The 19,271-nt window shown below is 47.3% G+C and overlaps 1 protein-coding gene, 1 long non-coding RNA gene and 3 other non-coding genes across 8 annotated transcripts in view; 4 read left to right on the forward strand and 1 right to left on the reverse strand.

Annotated features, from left to right (window-relative positions):
• LOC143655658 (uncharacterized) lies at window positions 1-16,832 on the forward strand. 4 transcript variants are annotated; one of them, XM_077126971.1, is made up of 3 exons: window positions 12,055-12,551; window positions 13,011-13,118; window positions 14,605-16,832. In XM_077126971.1, the coding sequence occupies exons 1-3, from the start codon at window positions 12,258-12,260 to the stop codon at window positions 14,713-14,715; spliced, it is 513 nt and encodes a 170-aa protein (XP_076983086.1). In that variant the 5' UTR covers window positions 12,055-12,257; the 3' UTR covers window positions 14,716-16,832. The 4 variants fall into 4 exon arrangements, 3 of the variants coding, with proteins under 3 accessions (XP_076983086.1, XP_076983088.1, XP_076983087.1); XM_077126973.1 differs by lacking the exon at window positions 14,605-16,832 and adding an exon at window positions 14,183-14,598; XM_077126972.1 differs by lacking the exon at window positions 14,605-16,832 and adding an exon at window positions 13,247-14,163.
• LOC143656707 (U1 spliceosomal RNA) lies at window positions 48-211 on the forward strand. Its single transcript, XR_013162609.1, has one exon. It is a non-coding gene; the product is annotated as a U1 spliceosomal RNA (small nuclear RNA).
• Window positions 1,020-1,183, forward strand: LOC143656683 (U1 spliceosomal RNA). The gene has a single exon (XR_013162587.1). It is a non-coding gene; the product is annotated as a U1 spliceosomal RNA (small nuclear RNA).
• LOC143656695 (U1 spliceosomal RNA) lies at window positions 12,687-12,850 on the forward strand. The gene has a single exon (XR_013162598.1). It is a non-coding gene; the product is annotated as a U1 spliceosomal RNA (small nuclear RNA).
• Window positions 16,522-19,271, reverse strand: part of LOC143655659 (uncharacterized) — a 12,216-nt gene continuing 9,466 nt past the window's right edge. The window contains exon 2 of the long non-coding RNA XR_013162206.1: window positions 16,522-17,227. This is a non-coding gene — a long non-coding RNA (uncharacterized LOC143655659). The remainder of the gene's footprint in view (window positions 17,228-19,271) is intronic.

Raw genomic sequence — 19,271 nt, forward strand, 5'->3', positions numbered from 1 at the left:
GAGCGCGGCGGCCGCGAGGGCGTGGAGCGGGGCGCACATCGCAACTCATACTTACCTGGCAGGGGAGATACCATGATCACGTAGGTGGTTTTCCCAGGGCGAGGCTTATCCATTGCACTCCGGATGTGTTGACCCCTGCGATTTCCCCAAATGTGGGAAACTCGACTGCATAATTTGTGGTAGTGGGGGACTGCGTTCGCGCTCTCCCCTGGTTTTCTTTGTTTAATGTAAGACTGGCCTTCGTCGTTTTTTTTTTTTTTTTTCTCCTTCCTGCTGTGGCGGATGTTTCCGTGTCGTGTCGCTCCGCGTCGTTCGCTGTCCTTGTTCTCGGCTGGGGGTCAGGGCTTGGCTCGGTTCTTTTCTTTCCATCCCCTTCCACAGCGTCTCCGTCAAGACAAGTCTGCGTGCGATGTGGCGGCGGACGTATACCACGTAGCGGCTCACCGTGTGTGTCAGCGCGCCTGTGCGCGCAGGCCGTTTATTTTACTTCGAAGAAGTTGTTCTCTGAACGGGGGTGCCTTGCGCGTCCCACCTTCCTGCCCAAGCGGCGGGCCTGGGTAGACCAGCCATTTCAGCGTTACGTAGCACTTGGGAGTTCGTTACGAATGTGGATGTTCGGGCCCCATCTTTGCAAGCTGCATATATATTCGTCTCCTGTAGGGGCTCCTCGGTCTTAAAGGTCATGTGAATTAGAAAAGTCAGCGCAGCTCACAAAGAGCCTCAGTAAAGGACCGATATCCCCCGGGGAGACAGATGGGCCGCCGTTGGGGGCAGCGCGGCAGGGGCGTGGCGTATGTAGATGATCATAGCGCGCAGAGGCGCCTGGTCCGGCGCAGCCTGGGCTGCCACGTCTCGTGCTGTGGGCAAAGTCCCGGCGTTTCCAGGTGGCGTTTCTGCCTTCTGGGACGGAGAAAAGAGTGGTCAGGAACTTGGGGGCGCGGAGGGCGCGCAGTTGAAGCGACCGCCTGTGTAGAGTGCAGCGGCGGCGAGGGTAAGGAGCGAGGCGGGCGCTGCAACTCATACTTACCTGGCAGGGGAGATACCATGATCACGAAGGTGGTTTTCCCAGGGCGAGGCTTATCCATTGCACTCCGGATGTGCTGACCCCTGCGATTTCCCCAAATGTGGGAAACTCGACTGCATAATTTGTGGTAGTGGGGGACTGCGTTCGCGCTCTCCCCTGATCTTTCTGGTATCATAAGGTTAGACTTACTCGATAAGGTTTTGGTTTATACAGTGCTCCCGTGGTCGCTTATTCTTGGAGCAGGGGTTGCCTTTGCTCTAAGACTAGCGGCTTTTTTTCGGTGTTAGCTGGCTGTTGTGCGAAGGCGTGAGGTTCCTTGCTCCAGGTAGAACATCCCTTACCTCATCCTACTTTGTAGCATATTACACTTGGTCTTACTTCCCACTCTTTTGATGGTCTTGGGAAGTGGTTGTTGGTACTGTTCGAAATGGCTCTCCGCTTTTCCGTGAAGTTGAACTAGGTTAAGGCTGTAAAGTCCTGATCGAGGGATGGGTGTCGCCCGTATTCTGATTCCCCTGCAGAGAGGGCCCCAACTGACGGAAGTTTGAAAAGCACCCGTGTAGGTCCTTTTCCTGTATAGCCACTAACTTAAAAGGAAATGTTACACCGTTTAAACCACCCAGATACTCGGAGCCCAGAATCGGGGGAAAAAAAAAAAAAAAAAAAAAAAAAAAAAAATAGCAAAATACAGTATGAGTGACTAACAAAGTTCAAATAGAGTCAAAAGGCTATTCTGGAGGCTACTCTTTCGCAGGCTATAGCTAAATATTGCTAACTCCCACGGTTTGCCAATCCCTAACCAAAACCACTCCTGTTAACCCTGAAGAATACCCAGGGCTCTGAAAAGTTTCACGTACTAACATTACTTTCATGAAGCTTACAACCTCCGGATAGGTTCCTAGGCCAGATAAGTGCTGAAACCAGAGGGAATAGCCTCTCCAAGAATATCAACTACTTCCACGCCTTTATCCCATATCATCGACACCCCTTTCCAACATAAAAAAGTTAGGAGGGGTAGAGCCCAAGCACCCCTAAAGACTGGGAGAAGGGAGAGTTATAACAGGAGAAGATAAGATTTAACAAATGAGTATGACTACTAAATCATTATACTGACATTTCCTTTAGTCTCCAGTGTCTTGGAGCAGCTAGAAGGAAAAAACCAGAATTGTGGAACTGTGGCCCATCCCAAACTTAGAAATCTGTTCTACAAGCTATTGTTAATGAGGTACTTGGAAATTTATTGCCTTTTTTTTTTTTTTTTTTTTTGGTATATGTATATATATATTCTATTTCACAATGAAAAATGTTTTTTTGTTCGTTTGTTTGCTTGTTTTAAAAAAAGCAAAACAAAAGAACAAAACAGCCCTGAGTCCAGGGTCAGGATCCACTAGTCCACTCCCGAGAAATCAGGATTTGATTACTGAATCATTATACAGATATTCCTTTTTGCTTTTTGGTATATTGAAGTAGACAGATTCCTGAAATCTCTACACTGTAATCCAGCTTGCCTTGATCTCTGATAACGATTGTATAGCCCTTATCTTCTGCCCTGTGATTGTAAAAATCTTGTGACCTTCATCTGTACTGAATTATCCAGTTTTTCAATTTTAGAGTCTTGTAATCGTCACCAAAGACAGCCCCTAATGTTTATTAACGAAGGGTCTTGGGTCAGCCCAGAACTGTAACCTGATGGAACTATCAAACTGACCTAACCTGTCATGGCTGGTTGAACTTCACCCACCCTGGCCAACTGGAGAGCCCCACCTGCCTATTCCTAACAACCTCCAAAGCATATCAAACGTTTAACCGCAGACGTGTAACCACAAAATGCATCGCTCTTTTGTTTTTTATTTTTCTTGATTTCAATGTACCGTGCTCTATAAATATGCCACTCTCCCTCCCCTTAGCACGGCTCTTGGCTGGGTTAGCTTGACGGCTCCTCGGGCCGTCCCTCTCAAGCTCTCTAATAAAGCTTGCCTTGATCTGTTGAGGTCTGTCCATTCCTTCTTTTCATGCACTCTCCTCCTTTTCTCTCCTTCACTTTCCTTTCATAATGGTGCCGAAACTCGGGAGGGGTCTAAGGCAGGGACCCTACCCCCCACCCCCACCCCCCACCCCCCCAGTCCCTGGCTCTTTCCCCCTCCATTCAAACCCTTCCCCTTTAAGCCCTGCCTTCCTTTTCTTTCATTTTCATGCCTGGCTCCACGGGGGCCGACTGACCCTCTGAGCTCACTGTAGGATAAACGGCTGGTGGAAAGCGACCCAAAGCCACCCTCTCTTAAAAGAGCACGGCTTTTGCCATATGAGCGCTGCAAGGACCCCAGCGGTTCTTTACTGGCCCTCTCGGCAAACCCCGAGCCTGAGCAGTCTTTGGCCCTCTGCTCTCTCATTAAAACCTCCGGATCAGGGGACCCTCGCCATTTCAGCCACTGCACCCACCACCGACTGATTAAAAATCGCTCTCAGACATCGCTGGTGGGTGAGTCTTCCCCCCTCTCTACCCACAGAGGCACCCTGTGGGCTCCTCTCCCTCTCCCTTCCCCTCTCTAGCTCTATCTCTCTCTCCCCCGACACAGACCCCGGGGGTTCCCTCGGCTGGCTGGAGTAGGGGACGCCCTCCCGGCCCAACAAGGATTCCGTTCCGGCCCCTCACCAGATAGGGGACGCCCTGCCTGGTGTTGAAGGCCCCGGCCTTTTGGCCTCTCAGAATTAACCTTCCTCCCCTCTATCCCGCCCTCGAAATGGGGACCGGGACCTCCGTCCTGACAGACTCACCTCTAGCCTATCTCATAAAAAATCTAAAAACATTAGGCTTAACGCCTGATTTAAAGGCCACTAAGTTCCTCCGACTCTCAACCCAGACCTGGCCACAATACAATTTAGACACTCAACATCGATGGCCAGAATTTAGAACTTTTGACCCTGTCATTCTAAAGAAACTAGACTCCTTCCTCCATCGAAAGGGCGAGTATCTCCAGACCTTTTCCTATCTATCTCCTATGTAAATCATGCTCTCCTCTCCAACTACTCCTGGCTGATACCCCCTCCGACGCACCAGGGAAACACTCCCCCAACCCCACCCCCACCTTCACCAACCCAGACCCTGCTGATGACCCCTCTCCATACCGACCCCTTCCCCAAAACCCTAGCCCGCCCCCTCCTATTCCCCCCCGCTGGATACCCCCATCGAACCCCCAGCGTCAACACCCCAGGCAGCCGGGCCCTCCCCTCCTTACACACGCTCCAAATCTACTTCAGGCCCAAACCGACCTCACCACATGTTTCCCCTCCGAGAGGTGGCGGGAGTGGAGGGACCAATTCGGGTTCATGTCCCCTTCTCAATGGCAGATGTGTCCCCAATTGAGGAAAAACTACGCTCCTTCTCCGAGAATCCTACCAAATATCGCAAAGAATTCATCCGCCTTACTCAGGCTTACCTCCTTACATGGTCAGATCTTTATTACATCCTCACGTCCACCTTAACCCCGGACGAATGGAGCCGCACTTGGCAATCCACCCGAGAACACGCAGACCACCTTCATGGTGAAAACAGAAACCTTAACCCAGTTGCAGATCTGGCACTCCCCACCAGTGAGCCGGATTGGACATACCAACCCGGGGACCCGGGAATTCGGAAGAGGGACCACTTGATAGCCTGCTTACTCGAAGGGATGCTCAAGAACACCCATACCCAGGTAAATTACGAAAAAATCTGGGAAATTACCCAAAAGCCTGAAGAAAGCCCCTCCCTCTTTATGGCCAGACTAACCGAGGCTGTAACAAAATACACCAATCTGGACCTCAACACACCAGAAGGCACCCGCTTCTTACATGTACAATTTATCAGACAATCTGCCGCCAACATCCAAAGAAAGCTTCAGGAGCTTGAACAAGGCCCACCGACTCCACAACAGGAACTCCTCAATGTAGCCTTCTGGGTGTTTAACAACCAGGACGAGGAGGCAAGGAGGGAAAGAGAGAAAAACCTCAAGAGCAAATACCAGCTCTTAGCCACGGCCCTGCAGGGTCCTCGACATGGCCCCACACCCCGGCCTCCCATCTCCCCAGGACAAAAAACCACAGACCCACCTGGGGCCTGCTTCCGCTGCAGCAACCAGGCGCACTGGGCAAAAGCTTGCCCAAACCCTGAACCTCCCTCCAAGCCATGCCCCAGTTGCAGACAATGGGGACATTGGAAAGTGGCTTGCCCTCAGGGGCAGACACCCCACCCCTCGGGTCTCCCGCTTACAGAACCAAAAAACCCCTTTCCGCAGTTACTGGAATGAGGGAGCCCGGACTCCACTGCCCTTGCCACTGAGCGTGACAATCCCAGGGAGCCCAGGGTAGTAGGGACGGTGGCCGGCCATATCGTTTCCTTCATGGTCGACGCTGGGGTAACTCTCGCTCTCCTGAATATGTGGAAGGGGCCCACAATAAAAGGAACCCAGCCCACAGTAGGAGTATCAGGAACTATTACCTACCCCCACAAAACCCCTTCCCTCCTCTGGTCCTTCGAGGACCTCACATTCACTCACTCATTCATTATCATCCCCACCTGCCCAGTCCCCCCTTTAGGAAGAGATATCGGCCACAAGCTTCGAGCTTCCCTCCACATCCCACCCCTACACAAAACTGCCATCTTCGTGCTCCAAACAGCAGAACCAGGACAACAATCCCGGACTGACTCCCCACTCCCCAAACCTCTAGACCCCATGAGCCCCCTCAACCCATCTGACCCCCATATCAACCCTGCCATCTGGGACACAGACCATCCTCGAATTGCTTCTCATCATTCCCCTGTCCTTATTAAGCTCCAAAACATCAATTCGCAACAAGAACACCACCCCCACCACCCCCAAACCTTTCAGCCCTAACAAAGTTTCAGCCCCTTACAGCCATGGCCCTTGGACACCCCATCTCCTTCTGGCACACCAGAGAAAACACCAAGGAGCAGGTAAATTCTTCCCAGTTTCCAGCGTTAATTTGCTTCCCTGCCTGGCCTACCTACACATCTGGACTCTTCCGGATATGTGGTTCGAATACCTTCCTGTGTCTCCCCACCAACTGGACAGGAACATGCATACTAGCCCTTTTATCACCCTAAATAAACCTAATTCCCCCCAACACCCCTAATCCCACAAACCTGGTCCAAAACATCCCCCCTAAAATCAAAAGAGCCATCCCGTTAATCCCCCTGCTAGCCACACTTGGGGTCCTCTCTGGGGTAAGTACGGGAACAGCAGGACTAGGTGTGTCATTACACAGCTTTACCATCCTGTCATGACAACTGGCTTCAAGCTTCCAGGAAATCTCAAAACAGCTTATAGCGCTACAGAACCAAGTAGACTCCTTAGCTGCAGTAGTCTTACGAAGCAGGTGTGGGCTCGACCTCTTAACAGCTGCACACGGAGGCATCTGTGCATTACTCCAAGAACAGTGCTACTTTTATACTAACCAATCCCACCTAGTCCGAGATGGAGCCCAACACCTTAGAGACCTAGCTGCGAAAATCAGGGATCAAGCCTCGCCCAGCTCCTTATGGGCCCTAGGTTATCTCCCCTCTTGGCTCATACCCCTTATAACTCCCCTCATATGTCTCATATTAATTTTCTCTTTCCTTCCCTGCTTTGTTAATCTCCTACAAAAGTTTCTTGCCGGACGAATCACTGCCATCTCCCGAGCCGCAACTCCAGATCACGTGAAAACAATGTTCCTCCTCCAGGCTCGCCAAAGACCTCCCCCCACGACGCCTCCCCCCCCCCCCCTCCCCCCGTCAGCAGGAAGCAGCCACATACGACGAAGTCGCCCCGCTCCTCCCTTCTTATACTCCTCCAGAGTCTGGAATGATGGAACTAACTGACCTAACCTGTCGTGGCTGATTGAACTTCACCTACCCTGGCGAACTGGAGAGCCCCACCTGCCTATTCCTAACAACCTCCGAAGCATATCAAACATTTAACCACAGACGTGTAACCCCAAGATACGTTGTTCTTTTGTTTTTTATTTTTCTTGATTTCAATAAACCCTGCTCTATAAATATGCCACTCTCCTTCCCCTTAGCACGGCTCTTGGTCCGGTCAGCTTGACTGCTCCTCGGGCCGTCCCTCTCAAGCTCTCTAATAAAGCATGCCTTGGTCCGTTGAGGTCTGCCCGTTCCTTCTTTTCATGCATCCTCCTCCTCTACTCTCCTTCACTTTCCTTTCATAACCCACCCCAAGTCCTAAGTGATCTTGATAACCAAGACTGGAGCTCATCAAAATGGGCCCATCTGACACGCGCAGTAGCTTAGGCTTTAACCTACAAGTGATCTATCTCTATACCTCGTTCTGTCATTTTCTTTTCTTTCTTTCTTTCTTTTTCTTTTTTTTCCCCCCTCTTCGGTGAACATTTACTTAGTGCCAGACACAGTGCTAGATAGAATAAGATGCAAAGCAGAAAAAAAAAAAAAAAAGAGATAGTATATAATCTTTGGCCTCAGTCAAACGGAAAACCTAGTTCATAAAGAGGAAATATTAGGGTAGGGTACAGGATAGCTTGAAATACAGTCAAAGTACAGAGAGAAATATAAGAACAGGGAATAAAAAGAAAATAATCCTGAATGTTAGTAGGTCTACAAATCTTCCTCAATAGACTGTGAAACATTTGGAAGATGTGGAGCTGCAAGTAAAGGAGAAAGTACATACTAAGCAAGGAGTTAAGAGAAATAAATCTATAGAAGAAATAGGATGTGAGAGTATGTTTGACGAATGCAGAGTGTTCCAATGTGGCCAGATTAATGCATCTGAGCAAAGACAAACAAATAATAAAGGAAAGATTATAAAGACTCAATATGAATTTCTATTATGCCACATGCCATTTAAAACTTCATGTGTGTTAGCCAACATAATCTTACACCGTCATTATGAAGAATATTACCCCACTTTCATAGTTATTTCAAACGTGGAGTCTGACAAAATTAACATAAATTACCAAAACTCAAAGCTAAAAATAGATACGACTTGACCGATATTTCCCTGACCCCAAAGTCTGTAAACTTTCTGTTACTTCACACTTTATCCCAAGGTAGCAGGACTGAGTTTGTCATTCTGCCATTTTCTTACACGCGTTCTGTGATTAGGCAAGTAATCAATCCGCACATGCTCAATAATCAGATCACCTCTAATTACATCATCTGGGGCCACTGTGCTCATGCTTTTCTCTAATCTTTTCTCTAATAAAACTATCCGGATCACCGCAGTTCGGGGAGATAGATTTTGGACCACTTAGGCCGTCTGCTCTCCTACTATGTGCCTAGTAACAAACTCTTTCTCTCTTTGAAACCCCGGTGCCTCAGGAATTGGTTATTGAGCGTAACGGGAAAAAGAATCCATCACCCTCCAACGCAGCCTCATTCAGCCCCTTCTCACTTTCTTTGGGAGAATGTGATCATTTTACAGAGATCAGAAAGTACAAGTCAGGAGTGGGCACCTTCCTTTTCTCATATGCCTGCCCCTTCTATTTATTCAATTAGGGCTTAATGAATGGGCATTATTATGGGTAAGTCTGAGATCTCAACCCCTCCGCTGCTTCACTCTGGCTCAAGGCACCACTATCTTGCCCGGTGTTATGGGTTGAATTGTGCCCCCCCCCCCCAAAAAAAAAAAAAAAAAACCGGATAAGTTGAAGCCCTACCTTTTACTACCTGTGAATACGACCTCATTTGCAAAGAGGGTCATGACAGATGAAACAGGTTACGTTAAGGGCCCATCCTATTCCAGCATGAATGGTGTCCTAATAAGGGGAAAAGAGAGACACATGGGAGAACACCATGTGACAACAGAGGCAGAGATTGGAGTACTGCAGCTGCAAGCCAAGGAACGCCAAGGGAAAGGCAAGGAAGGATCCTCCCATACAGATTGCAGAGAGAGCATGGCCCTATCAACACCTTGATTTCAGACTTCTAGTTCCCAGAACTAGACACGCTGCATTTCTGGTTTTTTTTTAAGCCACCAAGTTTGTGGTACTTTGTTACGGCAGCCCTAGGAAACTAAGAAGGTGGATTATACAAGAGCCTCCTAGTTGGTCTCCTGCTTTCACTGTTGCAGCCAGTGATTTTTTTTTTTTTTTTTTTTTTTTTTTTTGAATATCGCTCAGATCCTGACTTCTGCTCAAAACCTTCTGGTTCACTCAGATTAAAAGCCTTACAATGGGTCTGCCCTGGCGCGGCGCGCTGAGCCGTGGACAACACGCAGTCAGATGACGTCATCTGGGATACACTAGGAAACAGTTTTGTTCCTTTAAAATAAGAACCAAGACTCAGAGCTTTTGCAGAAATGAATACAGCCTAACTGGATTATGTAATCGGTCATCCTGTCCCCTGGCAAACAGTCAGCATGCCACTATCAAAGAAGAAAAAGGACAATGCTACTTGTATATGAAGGTTGTAGAACGAGCTGCTTTTCCTAGGCGTCTCTGGGAATGAGTTCGGCTCAGTAAAAACTATGAGAAAGCACTGGAGCAAACAGATGAAAACCTAATTTACTGGCCCCGTCTTATTAGACATAAATGTGAACAGAGATTCACCAAGACTACCCGGTACCTAATTCGGATTAGAAAACTTACACTAAAGCGACAGAGAAAACTTGTTCCTTTGAGTAAGAAGGTGGAACGGAGGGAGAAAAGGAGAGAGGAAAAGGCATTGAGAGCTGCTCAGCAGGACAATGCCACTGAAAAGGAATTACTGGAGAGATTGAAACAAGATACTTATGGCGACATCTACAACTTCCCCATTCATCCCTTCGACAAGGCCCTGGAACAGCAGGAGGCAGAGAGTGGCTCTTCGGATGCTGAGGAAAAAGATGATGAAGAGGAAGATGAAGAAGATGTGGGAAAAAGAATTTGTGGAAGATGATGAGGTGGACGAGAGTGAGGTAAGTGACTTTGAGGACATGGATAAACTGGATGTCAGCAGTGATGAAGATTGGGATCAGAGATTGTCCAGTGAGGAAGAGGAAAAGGCCCTGAGTGACAAACACAAAGGCAAAGCACCTACGAAAGGACCTTTGCAGAGAAAACGAGCCTATGTAGAAACAGAGTATGAACAGGAGACAGAGCCAGTTGTCAAGGCCAAAACCACGTGATTTCTCCTCTAACATTCACAAATAGGCCTGAACACTTTGAACTTTTCCCTTTCTCTTATCTTATACAGATACACACCTTCAATGTTTGCTGTTTCATGTTGCATTCAACACAATATTGGTGTTTTCAATACTTCGGCCACTTCTGATGGCTAGAAAGCTAGGAGAGAGTGGAGGAAATTCTTCAATTGAGTACAGTATCTTTGAGCCCAAGAAACTTAACAGACAGTTTCCTGAGACTGGAATGCGATTGTGGTTGCAAATATTTCCAAGTCTTAAATGCTCTGTGCCCCTGTTTCTTTGGTGTCTTTGTTTTCCCCCTTAAAATTTTTATTTAGAAATGGTAGGGCTTATCTCTGCAAGTAAAATCATTACCCTCCCCCTTACGTGGGACATGACTCCCAAAGATGAGCCTGACCCTGACTCTGTGAGATTTGCAGTGCCTTCCTGACCAAAAGTGAGGAAAGAAGTATCTATCAGTAGTGTAGAGAGTCTGTTCCGGGAGCTTGTTACGCAAGTTTCAGCTAGACATTGCTAATTATCATGGTTTGCCAAACCCCAACCAAAACCATTCCTGCCAACCCTAGAACACCTACGGCTTTATCTGAGATCTTACAAAGGTTCCATGCACTGTGGTTACTTTCCAGAAACCTATAAGCTCCAGTTGGGTTCCTAGGCCAGATAAGTCCTGCAACCCAGAGGGGACCACCTCTCCAGAACATTAGCTAGTTCCATCCCCCTATCCCCAATTATCGACAGACCTTTCCAAGATGAAAAAGAACGGGCATAGTCCAAATACCCCTGAAGACTGGGAGAAAGATCAAAGCAGAAGGTGGAGTTATAACAGAGAAGACATGATTTAACAAATGAGTATGACTGCTGAATCATTACACAGATGTTTCTTTTAGTTTCCAGCGTCTTGGAGGAGCTAGAAGAAAGAACCTAAAGTTGTGGAACTGTAACCCATATCAAACTCTAAAATCTGTTTTATAACTAATTGTTGCAGTGGGTTTTGAAATTTATTGCTTTTTTGTGTATGTGTTATTTTTCACAATAAAAAAAAAGAAAAGAAAAGAAAAAAGAAAGCCTTACAATGGTCTACAAGACCTCTCGACCTAATTTTGTACAACTCTGTCTCCCTAAATTAACTTCACTCTACACACAGGGCCCCTTACCCTCTCCATAGCCCTACCTAGGTTTTCCTCCAGCTGATTTTTGCGCTTGGGATGCTCTTCTCCAGATATCCTAACCGCCTCACTTTTCATGTCTTTGCTCACATGACACCTTCCAAAGGAGGCCTATTCTGACCACCCTTATTTAATAACCTGCCCCTTATCCACATTCCTGATCCCCCTTCCCCTCCCCATTTGATTCTCCTTCTCCTTCTTCTTTTCCGTAGCACTTAGCACCTTCTAAGAAACCTATTAACTTACCCCACGGAACGTGTCCATTGCCGGCTTTCTCCCGGCACTCGCTCCCCCTCCCCTAACTAGACTGTGAGCTCTTCCAGGGCGTTTTGTTCACACAGGCCCGAACCCGTCAGGCACGGGATAGGCGCTCGAAGAAAGGTCGCGGGATGGACAAATGCTCAACGTCATCAAAGCGATGAAAAAATAAACGGAGGGGCCAGGAGCCACGGCTCACCCAGGGTTACTTGGTTTGAACACAAAATTTAGGCAATTTCGTGGGTCCAGGCAAAAAAAGGACCAGAGGGCACTCGTGGGGGCTGGGGGCTGGGGGCTGGGGACTGGGGGTGGGTGGGAAGGGGACCTGTCCGTGCGCCGGCCCGGAGAGCGCCAGGCGGACGAGGCCGCAGGGCACCCGCTCCCTCGGCGTTGAGGTTCCCGGGTGGGGGGAGATGCCGCGTGGCGGCGGCTGAGGCGGGCCGGTTCGCGCTTTACGCTGGTTTTTCTTTCTTCCAAGTGAGAATCCTGAGTTTTCGTCCCAGCGTTAGTAGATTAGTTTACCACATATTCTGAAGAGGCTTATGCCACTTTGCCTCAGGAAGCGCCACTCACGAACGTTCATCACGATTTTGTATTAAGGGCGGTTTAGATTACTTGAGGATGAGTTCGGCCAGCGAAAACGAAACGGACTGAGACCACGTTTTTGCTGAAATGAAGGTGAGACCAAACCGCAGGCCTGACGTAATACCCCTCGCGGGCCCCTGGATGGGCGGGCGGCCGAGCCCGCCAGATCCTGTCTCCTCCCGCCTCCCGCTCAGGTCCGCAGAACGTCGGAACCGCGCCCGCCGCGTCTTCCAGGCTCCCGCAGGGGGTGGAGTCTCGGTGGGAGTTCACCGCGGAGGGGGCGTGGCGTACGTAGATGAGCGTGGCGCGCAGAGGCATCTGGTCCCGCGCAGCCTGGGCTGCCACGTCTGGTGCTGTTGGCAAAATCCGAATGTTTCTGAGGTGGCGTTTCTGACTTCTGGGACGGAGAAAGGGGTGGTTGGGGACTTGGGGGTGCGGAGGGCGCGCGGGTGAAGTGACCGCCTGTGTAGAGTGCGGCGGAGACGGGGGCAAGGAGCGAGGCGGGTACCGCAACTCATACTTACCTGGCAGGGGAGATACCATGATCACGAAGGTGGTTTTCCCAGGGCGAGGCTTATCCATTGCACTCCGGATGTGCTGACCCCTGCGATTTCCCCAAATGTGGGAAACTCGACTGCATAATTTGTGGTAGTGGGGGACTGCGTTCGCGCTCTCCCCTGATGTTTTTGGTGTTCCTAAAGTTAGCTAATTCTGATTTCTGATAGACGGTGTCGTCCGAGGCGTGACACATAACGAGAAAGGCTGCTTACGAAACTGCAGGTGGGGTTGCGGTTCACACGGGTGTTGACGTAAGGTTTTTTTTTTTCCTGGCTTCGCTAGCGAGGTGCCCGCCTAGCCGGTGGAAGCAGTACGTATGACTTCGGGCCTGTGCAAAAGCCGAGGGTGCGCTCTCCCGTAGGATGGGAACCGGTCCAGCCACGTGAATTAGTGAGTTTCTGAAATCTCTGAATCTACTCCTGTGATGCCAATGCTGCATCTGCGTCCTCTTTAGCTTGCAAAAGGAGCCTTGAAACGTTTCCGTTACTTAGGCAAGTGGTTTCTTACTTTCTTCTTAGCGACACGTGCTTGATGCTCTGTTCCTGGTAGGTCGGTGCCGCCCGATCCAGGCGGGGCACTGACCTCCGTTTGCAAGGCCCTCTCCGGCGCAGGGGGAGTCCCCATTTTGCAAAGAGCAAGACAAGTGCTGGGTGGACCACTGGCAACGCAGTATTCAATCCTTACTTCTAATAGATCCTGATTTTGTCGGGAAAATTGCGAAGCCAAACAAACAAACAGAACTCTCGATTCCGTGGTCACCTGAGGAACCAGCCAATGAAATAGAGGTGGAGGTTCCCAGGGAGGGCATCTCTTGGCAAATAAAACGGCCAAGCTCCTTTTGAAAGTCTTTCCCCCAACCTGCTTCTTGTACTTGGAAGTAAGGGCTGAAGCTTGGAGATTGAGCAGCCAAACTGGTACCCTGAAGGAGTGGTGCAAGGGAGAGCTTACACTCAACATGGTAGAGCTGATGAACATTGGTAAGAAGCTGAACCAGCCCCAAACTGCTACCTCTGAAATCCTGTGTGAGAAAAATAAACCCTGGCTACGCTGTCCATCTATTTTAGTGACTTGTAGCCACGGCTATTTCCAACCTAATGTATATAAAAGCCTCCCCCTACTTTTATACCGCATGTCATTTCGACAGAAAATGACGTGTGTGTGGAGGTGGACGTGTTCCACTATCTACTCGTATACAAACAGCACCTCGCTCCGTTAAGGTGTTGTTAGAGCACTCGCTGTTCCCCCACAGCTGTCTCCTTTAAAGCACTCAGGTTCAGTCTCCAGTCTTTCTCGGTTTTCTGTATACTGCCCTGCTTCTAAAAGATCAGTTTGCGTTTGACTTCTAGTTTTACTAGGTAACATTAAGAATATTGATTGCCTAAGCTTTTCCAAGCTAGGTCTATCCATTCACCTAGGCTTCACTGACCCACCTTCTTTTGCGATTTCATCTCCAGTCATTCTTCACCCACACCGCATAATCCATTACCAGCTTCCCACCCTGCTCACTCCCCAGGCCGTTACTCCTGCCCTGGAACACGCTTCCTCCTGTCCTCGGGGCAGAAAGCATCATCTGAGGGAAGCCCTAGAACTTCCACAACTTCCTGCTCTGGGTTCCTAGAGGACTGTCATGGTCAGGTTCACGTGTCAACTTGGCCAGGTGGGAGTGTCCGTTTGTCTGATTGGGCAAGTGCTGGCCTGTCTGTTGCTATGAGGACATTTCATGGATCTAAATCACGATGACGTCGGCTGCATTCACAGCTGATGGCATTTGTAATCAGCCAAGGGGAGTGTCTTTGGCAGTGAGTGACGCTTAAGCTAATCACCGAAAGGCTTTTAAGGATTCAGAAGAGACACTCTCTCTTTCTGCTTTGGTCAGCGAGCCCCTCCTGTGGAGTTCATCCAGACCCTCCGTCAGCGTCGTCAGCTTCACAGCCTGCCCTGCGGATTTTGGACTCTAGGTTCCCGCGGTTACCCGACACACATATAAACTTTGTATCTATAGATATTTCCTGCTGATTATGTTTCTCTAGAGAAATAAATACAGGGACCTAGTAATACTTTTTCTTTCTTTCTTTCTTTTTTTTTTTTCACGTGGGCAGGCACCGGGAATCAAACCTGGGTCCTCTGGCATCTCAGGCAAGCATTCCTGCCTGCTGAGCCACCGTGGCCCACGATACTTAAATTTTAGAGTAATTGTCCTTGCAGGGGTTTGTCTCTTCCATTAGCTGTCTGCAGGCTCCACCCAGGCACAAGGTGGTCAATAACCACTTAATGAACGCCTCAGTTCAAAAGCTGTAAAGGCAGGGCTGGTTATTCTTATCACAGAATAGCTGTGGAGCAACAGTGTTCACCCTGTGCTGGAAGCAAAAAGTGGAGCCTTTCCTAGGTATGTCCTTGAGGGAGTAACACTTTTTTTAAAAAAACCTCATTTGTAGGTTTCTCGTTTTCTTAATGAGAAGGCTCTTGAGAAAAGCAATCGATTAGTGATGTTTATTAAGTGCTCCCCACCCCCACCGCCTTGTCACCCAAGGCCCTTAATAGTAAGTAAATCGCAGCTTCCAATCTACCCCCCCACCACACACACACACACACAGCTACCGCCAAATATAAACCAGAGGCAAAGGGACACACAATGCCACCACCAACCATTCTACCCCCGTCCCCAAAACGGCCACCTCGGTCGAAAGAGATTAGCTGATGGGTATGCAAAACACTGTATAACTCTTTACCCTGTACTTCCTATTTCTTAGCATTTATACATCTTAACACTTTCAGAGCACAGTACCAACATTTATTAATCCTCACAACACCCCTGTGAGGTAGGTCAACATGTCCTTTATCTTAAGAGAAATTGCAGAGGTCAAACGAACCCGCCCAAGGCTAAGAGGGCATGTTCACCCGCTGAAGGGCATCGCACAGGAATATTTTTACGAGTGAGGGTTACATGAAGGACAAGACACGCAGCTCTCTCAGCCAACAACAGAAAAATCAACAGTTCCAACGGCATCGGGAAACAAGTCAGTCAAAGAGACGAAACAGTAACCAGCAGATCAGTGAAGCAAGAGGACGTGCTGCTGAGAAAGGCTGGAATCATTGTGACTGGCGACGAGGCCCAGACCAGATATTCCTCAGGAATGGCTTGGAAAAATGTAAACAATCTAGGAACCACTCGAGGACGGACCAACCCCAGCCCAGAGCCCGGAGCCCGTGGTTTCCTAATGGGAGAAAAGTGAGCAAAAGACAGTGGGAAAATCCAATCACTTAATCTAACTTTAAACTACAAATGACATCGTAATGCTCATTCACATTAGAAAGGCCAGTAACATTTGTAACGTTAACTACTGAGTGACGGTATCCTCTTTATCCAGCAACTTTTATCCCAGTATTCTAATTGTTTTCCACAAACAAGTGCTGCGTCCTATAGCAGACCTCTCTTTTTCCAGTACATACCAGTCTCTACACTGGCCAGATAATTACCAAATGGCAAGAGGACACAGGTCGCACAGTTAATTGGCCAAGCTAGGGACAGAATTCAAGGCGTTATAGTAGGCTCTACTCCCTGCTCCTGAATTTCAGAAACAGCCGTCTCTAACTTGCCTCTGCCCAGTTCCACCTTCTATGAAGCACTAAAAGCACACAGAGAGCAGCTCGTTCTTTCGAACTTGGTTCAATATGCCATCTTAAAAGGAGAAATAAGAAAAAAGAAAAACTAAGACCTGCACTGTAAAGCATGATATAGGAGTAGATTTATTACAGCTACTCCAAATTTCTGAGTGATACAATGACCACAGAGTTAAAAGATATCACTGTTATCACTTTATTATACAATTGGTTTAGTCTACACGTTTAAGGCAAGCATACTAATGCTTTTGCTTCTTTTCAGAAATCATACTTATAAAGTTTACGTCAAGTCTGTCCCAAAACTTTTAATTTAAAATGTCTGATTAAGATTCTTTACCAGGATACATGAATGAACTAAGGTGGTATACAATGTTTATAATAACCAAAAAATAAAAAGAAAAAAAAAAAAGGGTAGTGGCACTCTTTACCTCTTTTGAATAATGTACTTTGAGAGGGTTAAACTTAGAAATTACTTAAAGGTAAGTAAGATTGGCAGCCATAAAGAACACTATTTAAAAAAATAAACGGTTATAGAGGCTACTGTAAAAAAGGTCTGAACTTGGGCTTTGAACAGGAAGAGTGCACGATGATCGACAGCTGTCCCGGGGAGCACGTGGGGGCAGGAGTGCAGCACTGCCCCATGCAGACTGGAACCACCTGTGGGTGGCACCTCTCCACTGCTTCTCAGAAAAAAAGGAGAGTGTATGCACGTCAGCTGTCTCTCTTTGTTTCCGGTGAGCGGTAAATGCCTAACGTCATTAAGAAAAGGAAAATAAAACTGGAAGGAAGGCAGCCCTTTTGAACAGGAAGGTGCAGTGGGTGGTTTATGTGTCTCCATTTAACACTGCCAGGCAGTTCTGCAGTAACTGTAGGTTACCCTAAAAAGGAAGGGAATATTACTGTTAATCTGTTGGGTTCAAACAGTTTGGAAGTCTTTTCTGAAAATACAGAGCATTACGATCACATAACTCTTAAGTTTTCTTGTTAAAATATGAGCATTTTGGAAACAACTACTCATTATGAACAAAGATTTAAAGACAGAAATTACATCATTCGATTCACGCACAAGAAGATTTTCAACAACATCCCATTCTTCTGTAGATAAATTTCTCTCTAGACCAATACTACCGTTCAGCCTGTTCTAGTGGGGGATGAAATATTTTGTCCAAGTTAAACTACACAACACTTTCTGATTGCTTTTTAAATAGGCTCAATCACTGCTCCAGCCATTAAAATATGTATTAACATAAAGTATACCAGTTTTTACGAGAAGACTAAAATGACACAGATGTATTCTACAAAGTTCATCTGTAAATACACGAACTCCCATCTAAATGTAGAGACGTGTAAAGACAAATTTAAAACATTTACATTACGTGAATGTATATGTGGGGAAAAGGGGAAGCTTTTCCTTACAGTAGAAAGTCAACTACAAATGTAAAGACAATGGAACTAGAAAAACACCACTTGGAAACCATAATAGTTGATGAATAGTTAACACATAATGAGTAGATCATAGTTAATACATAACGATAGTTGATTCGGGCAAGAATCATCAATGGATGCTAAAATCAGTGCATGGCTGCACTATGCAACACTGTAATCACTAGCCACGTGTACCTATTTAAATTGCACATGTCTGTTAATTAAAACTCAATGAAACTTAAAAACTCAGTTTCTCAGCGGTTGTACTATCCGTATTTCCAGTGCTCGGTAGCCACACACGGCTGGAGGCTACTGTACTAGACAGTGCTCATTAGAGAACGTATCTGTCATCGCACAGAGTTCCAGTGGACAGTGCTGGTTGACTAATGGGATATTTACATAGCGTGGTAGTTATATTCAGTTGTCAACTTGTCCAGGTAAAGGCACCTAGTTCTGTTGCTGTGGACATGAGCCAATGGTATGTGAACCTCACCTGCTGCTGATGACATCTGCAGTTGGCTAGGAGGTGTGCCTGCTGCAATAGATGATGTTTGACTTAATTGGCTGGTGCTTACATGAGAGAGCGCAACGTAGCACAGCCCAAGCAGCTCGGCATACCTCATCTCAGCACTCGCAGCTCAGCCCAGGCCTTTGGAGATGCAGAAAGAAATCACCCCGGGGAAAGCTGTTGGAACCCACAGGCCTGGAGAGAAGGCCAGCAGAGATCACCCTGTGCCTTCCCATGTAAGAAAGAATCTCAGTTGAAAGTTAGTTGCCTTTCCTCTGAAGAACTAATGAAATAAATCCCCTTTTATTAAAAGCCAATCCATCTCTGGTGTGCTGCATTCCAGCAGCTAGCAAACTAGAACACATAGTTTCCTCACAGGATACTTCTTCTTTTTAATTTTTATTAATAAAATCAATCAACATACAACACAAACATTCTTAACGTATGAACTTCCCATACTCGGTTTGCAATCAGTGGCTCACAATATCATCACATAGTTGTATGTTCATCACATGATCCTTTGTCAGAAAATCTACATCACTCCAGAAAAAGAAATAAAAAGAAAAGAGAAAAAATCCTTACATACCATACCCCTTACCCCTCCCTCTCATTGAACACTAGTACTTCCCTCCACCCAATTTATTTAAACGTTTGTTCCCATTATTTATTGACTTTTAATCCACGGTTTTTACTCATCTGTCCATACTGTAGATAAAAGGAGCACCACAACAAGGTTTTCACATCTTGTTTCACACAGTCACTTTGTGAAAGCTGTATCATTATACAATCATCTTAGAGAAACATGGCTACTGGAACACAGCTCTACAGTTTCAGGCGTTTCCCTCTAGCCTCTCATACACCTTAAACTAAAAAGGGGTTATCTATATAATGCGTAAGAATAACCTCCAGGATAATCTCTCGACTCTGCTTGAAACCTCTCTCGACCACTGACACTTTATTTTGTCTCCTTTCTCTCTTCCCCTTTCTGT

This window comes from Tamandua tetradactyla, chromosome 14 (genome assembly GCF_023851605.1).
Source record: "Tamandua tetradactyla isolate mTamTet1 chromosome 14, mTamTet1.pri, whole genome shotgun sequence".
In the NCBI taxonomy this organism is placed as follows: Eukaryota; Metazoa; Chordata; class Mammalia; order Pilosa; family Myrmecophagidae; genus Tamandua; species Tamandua tetradactyla.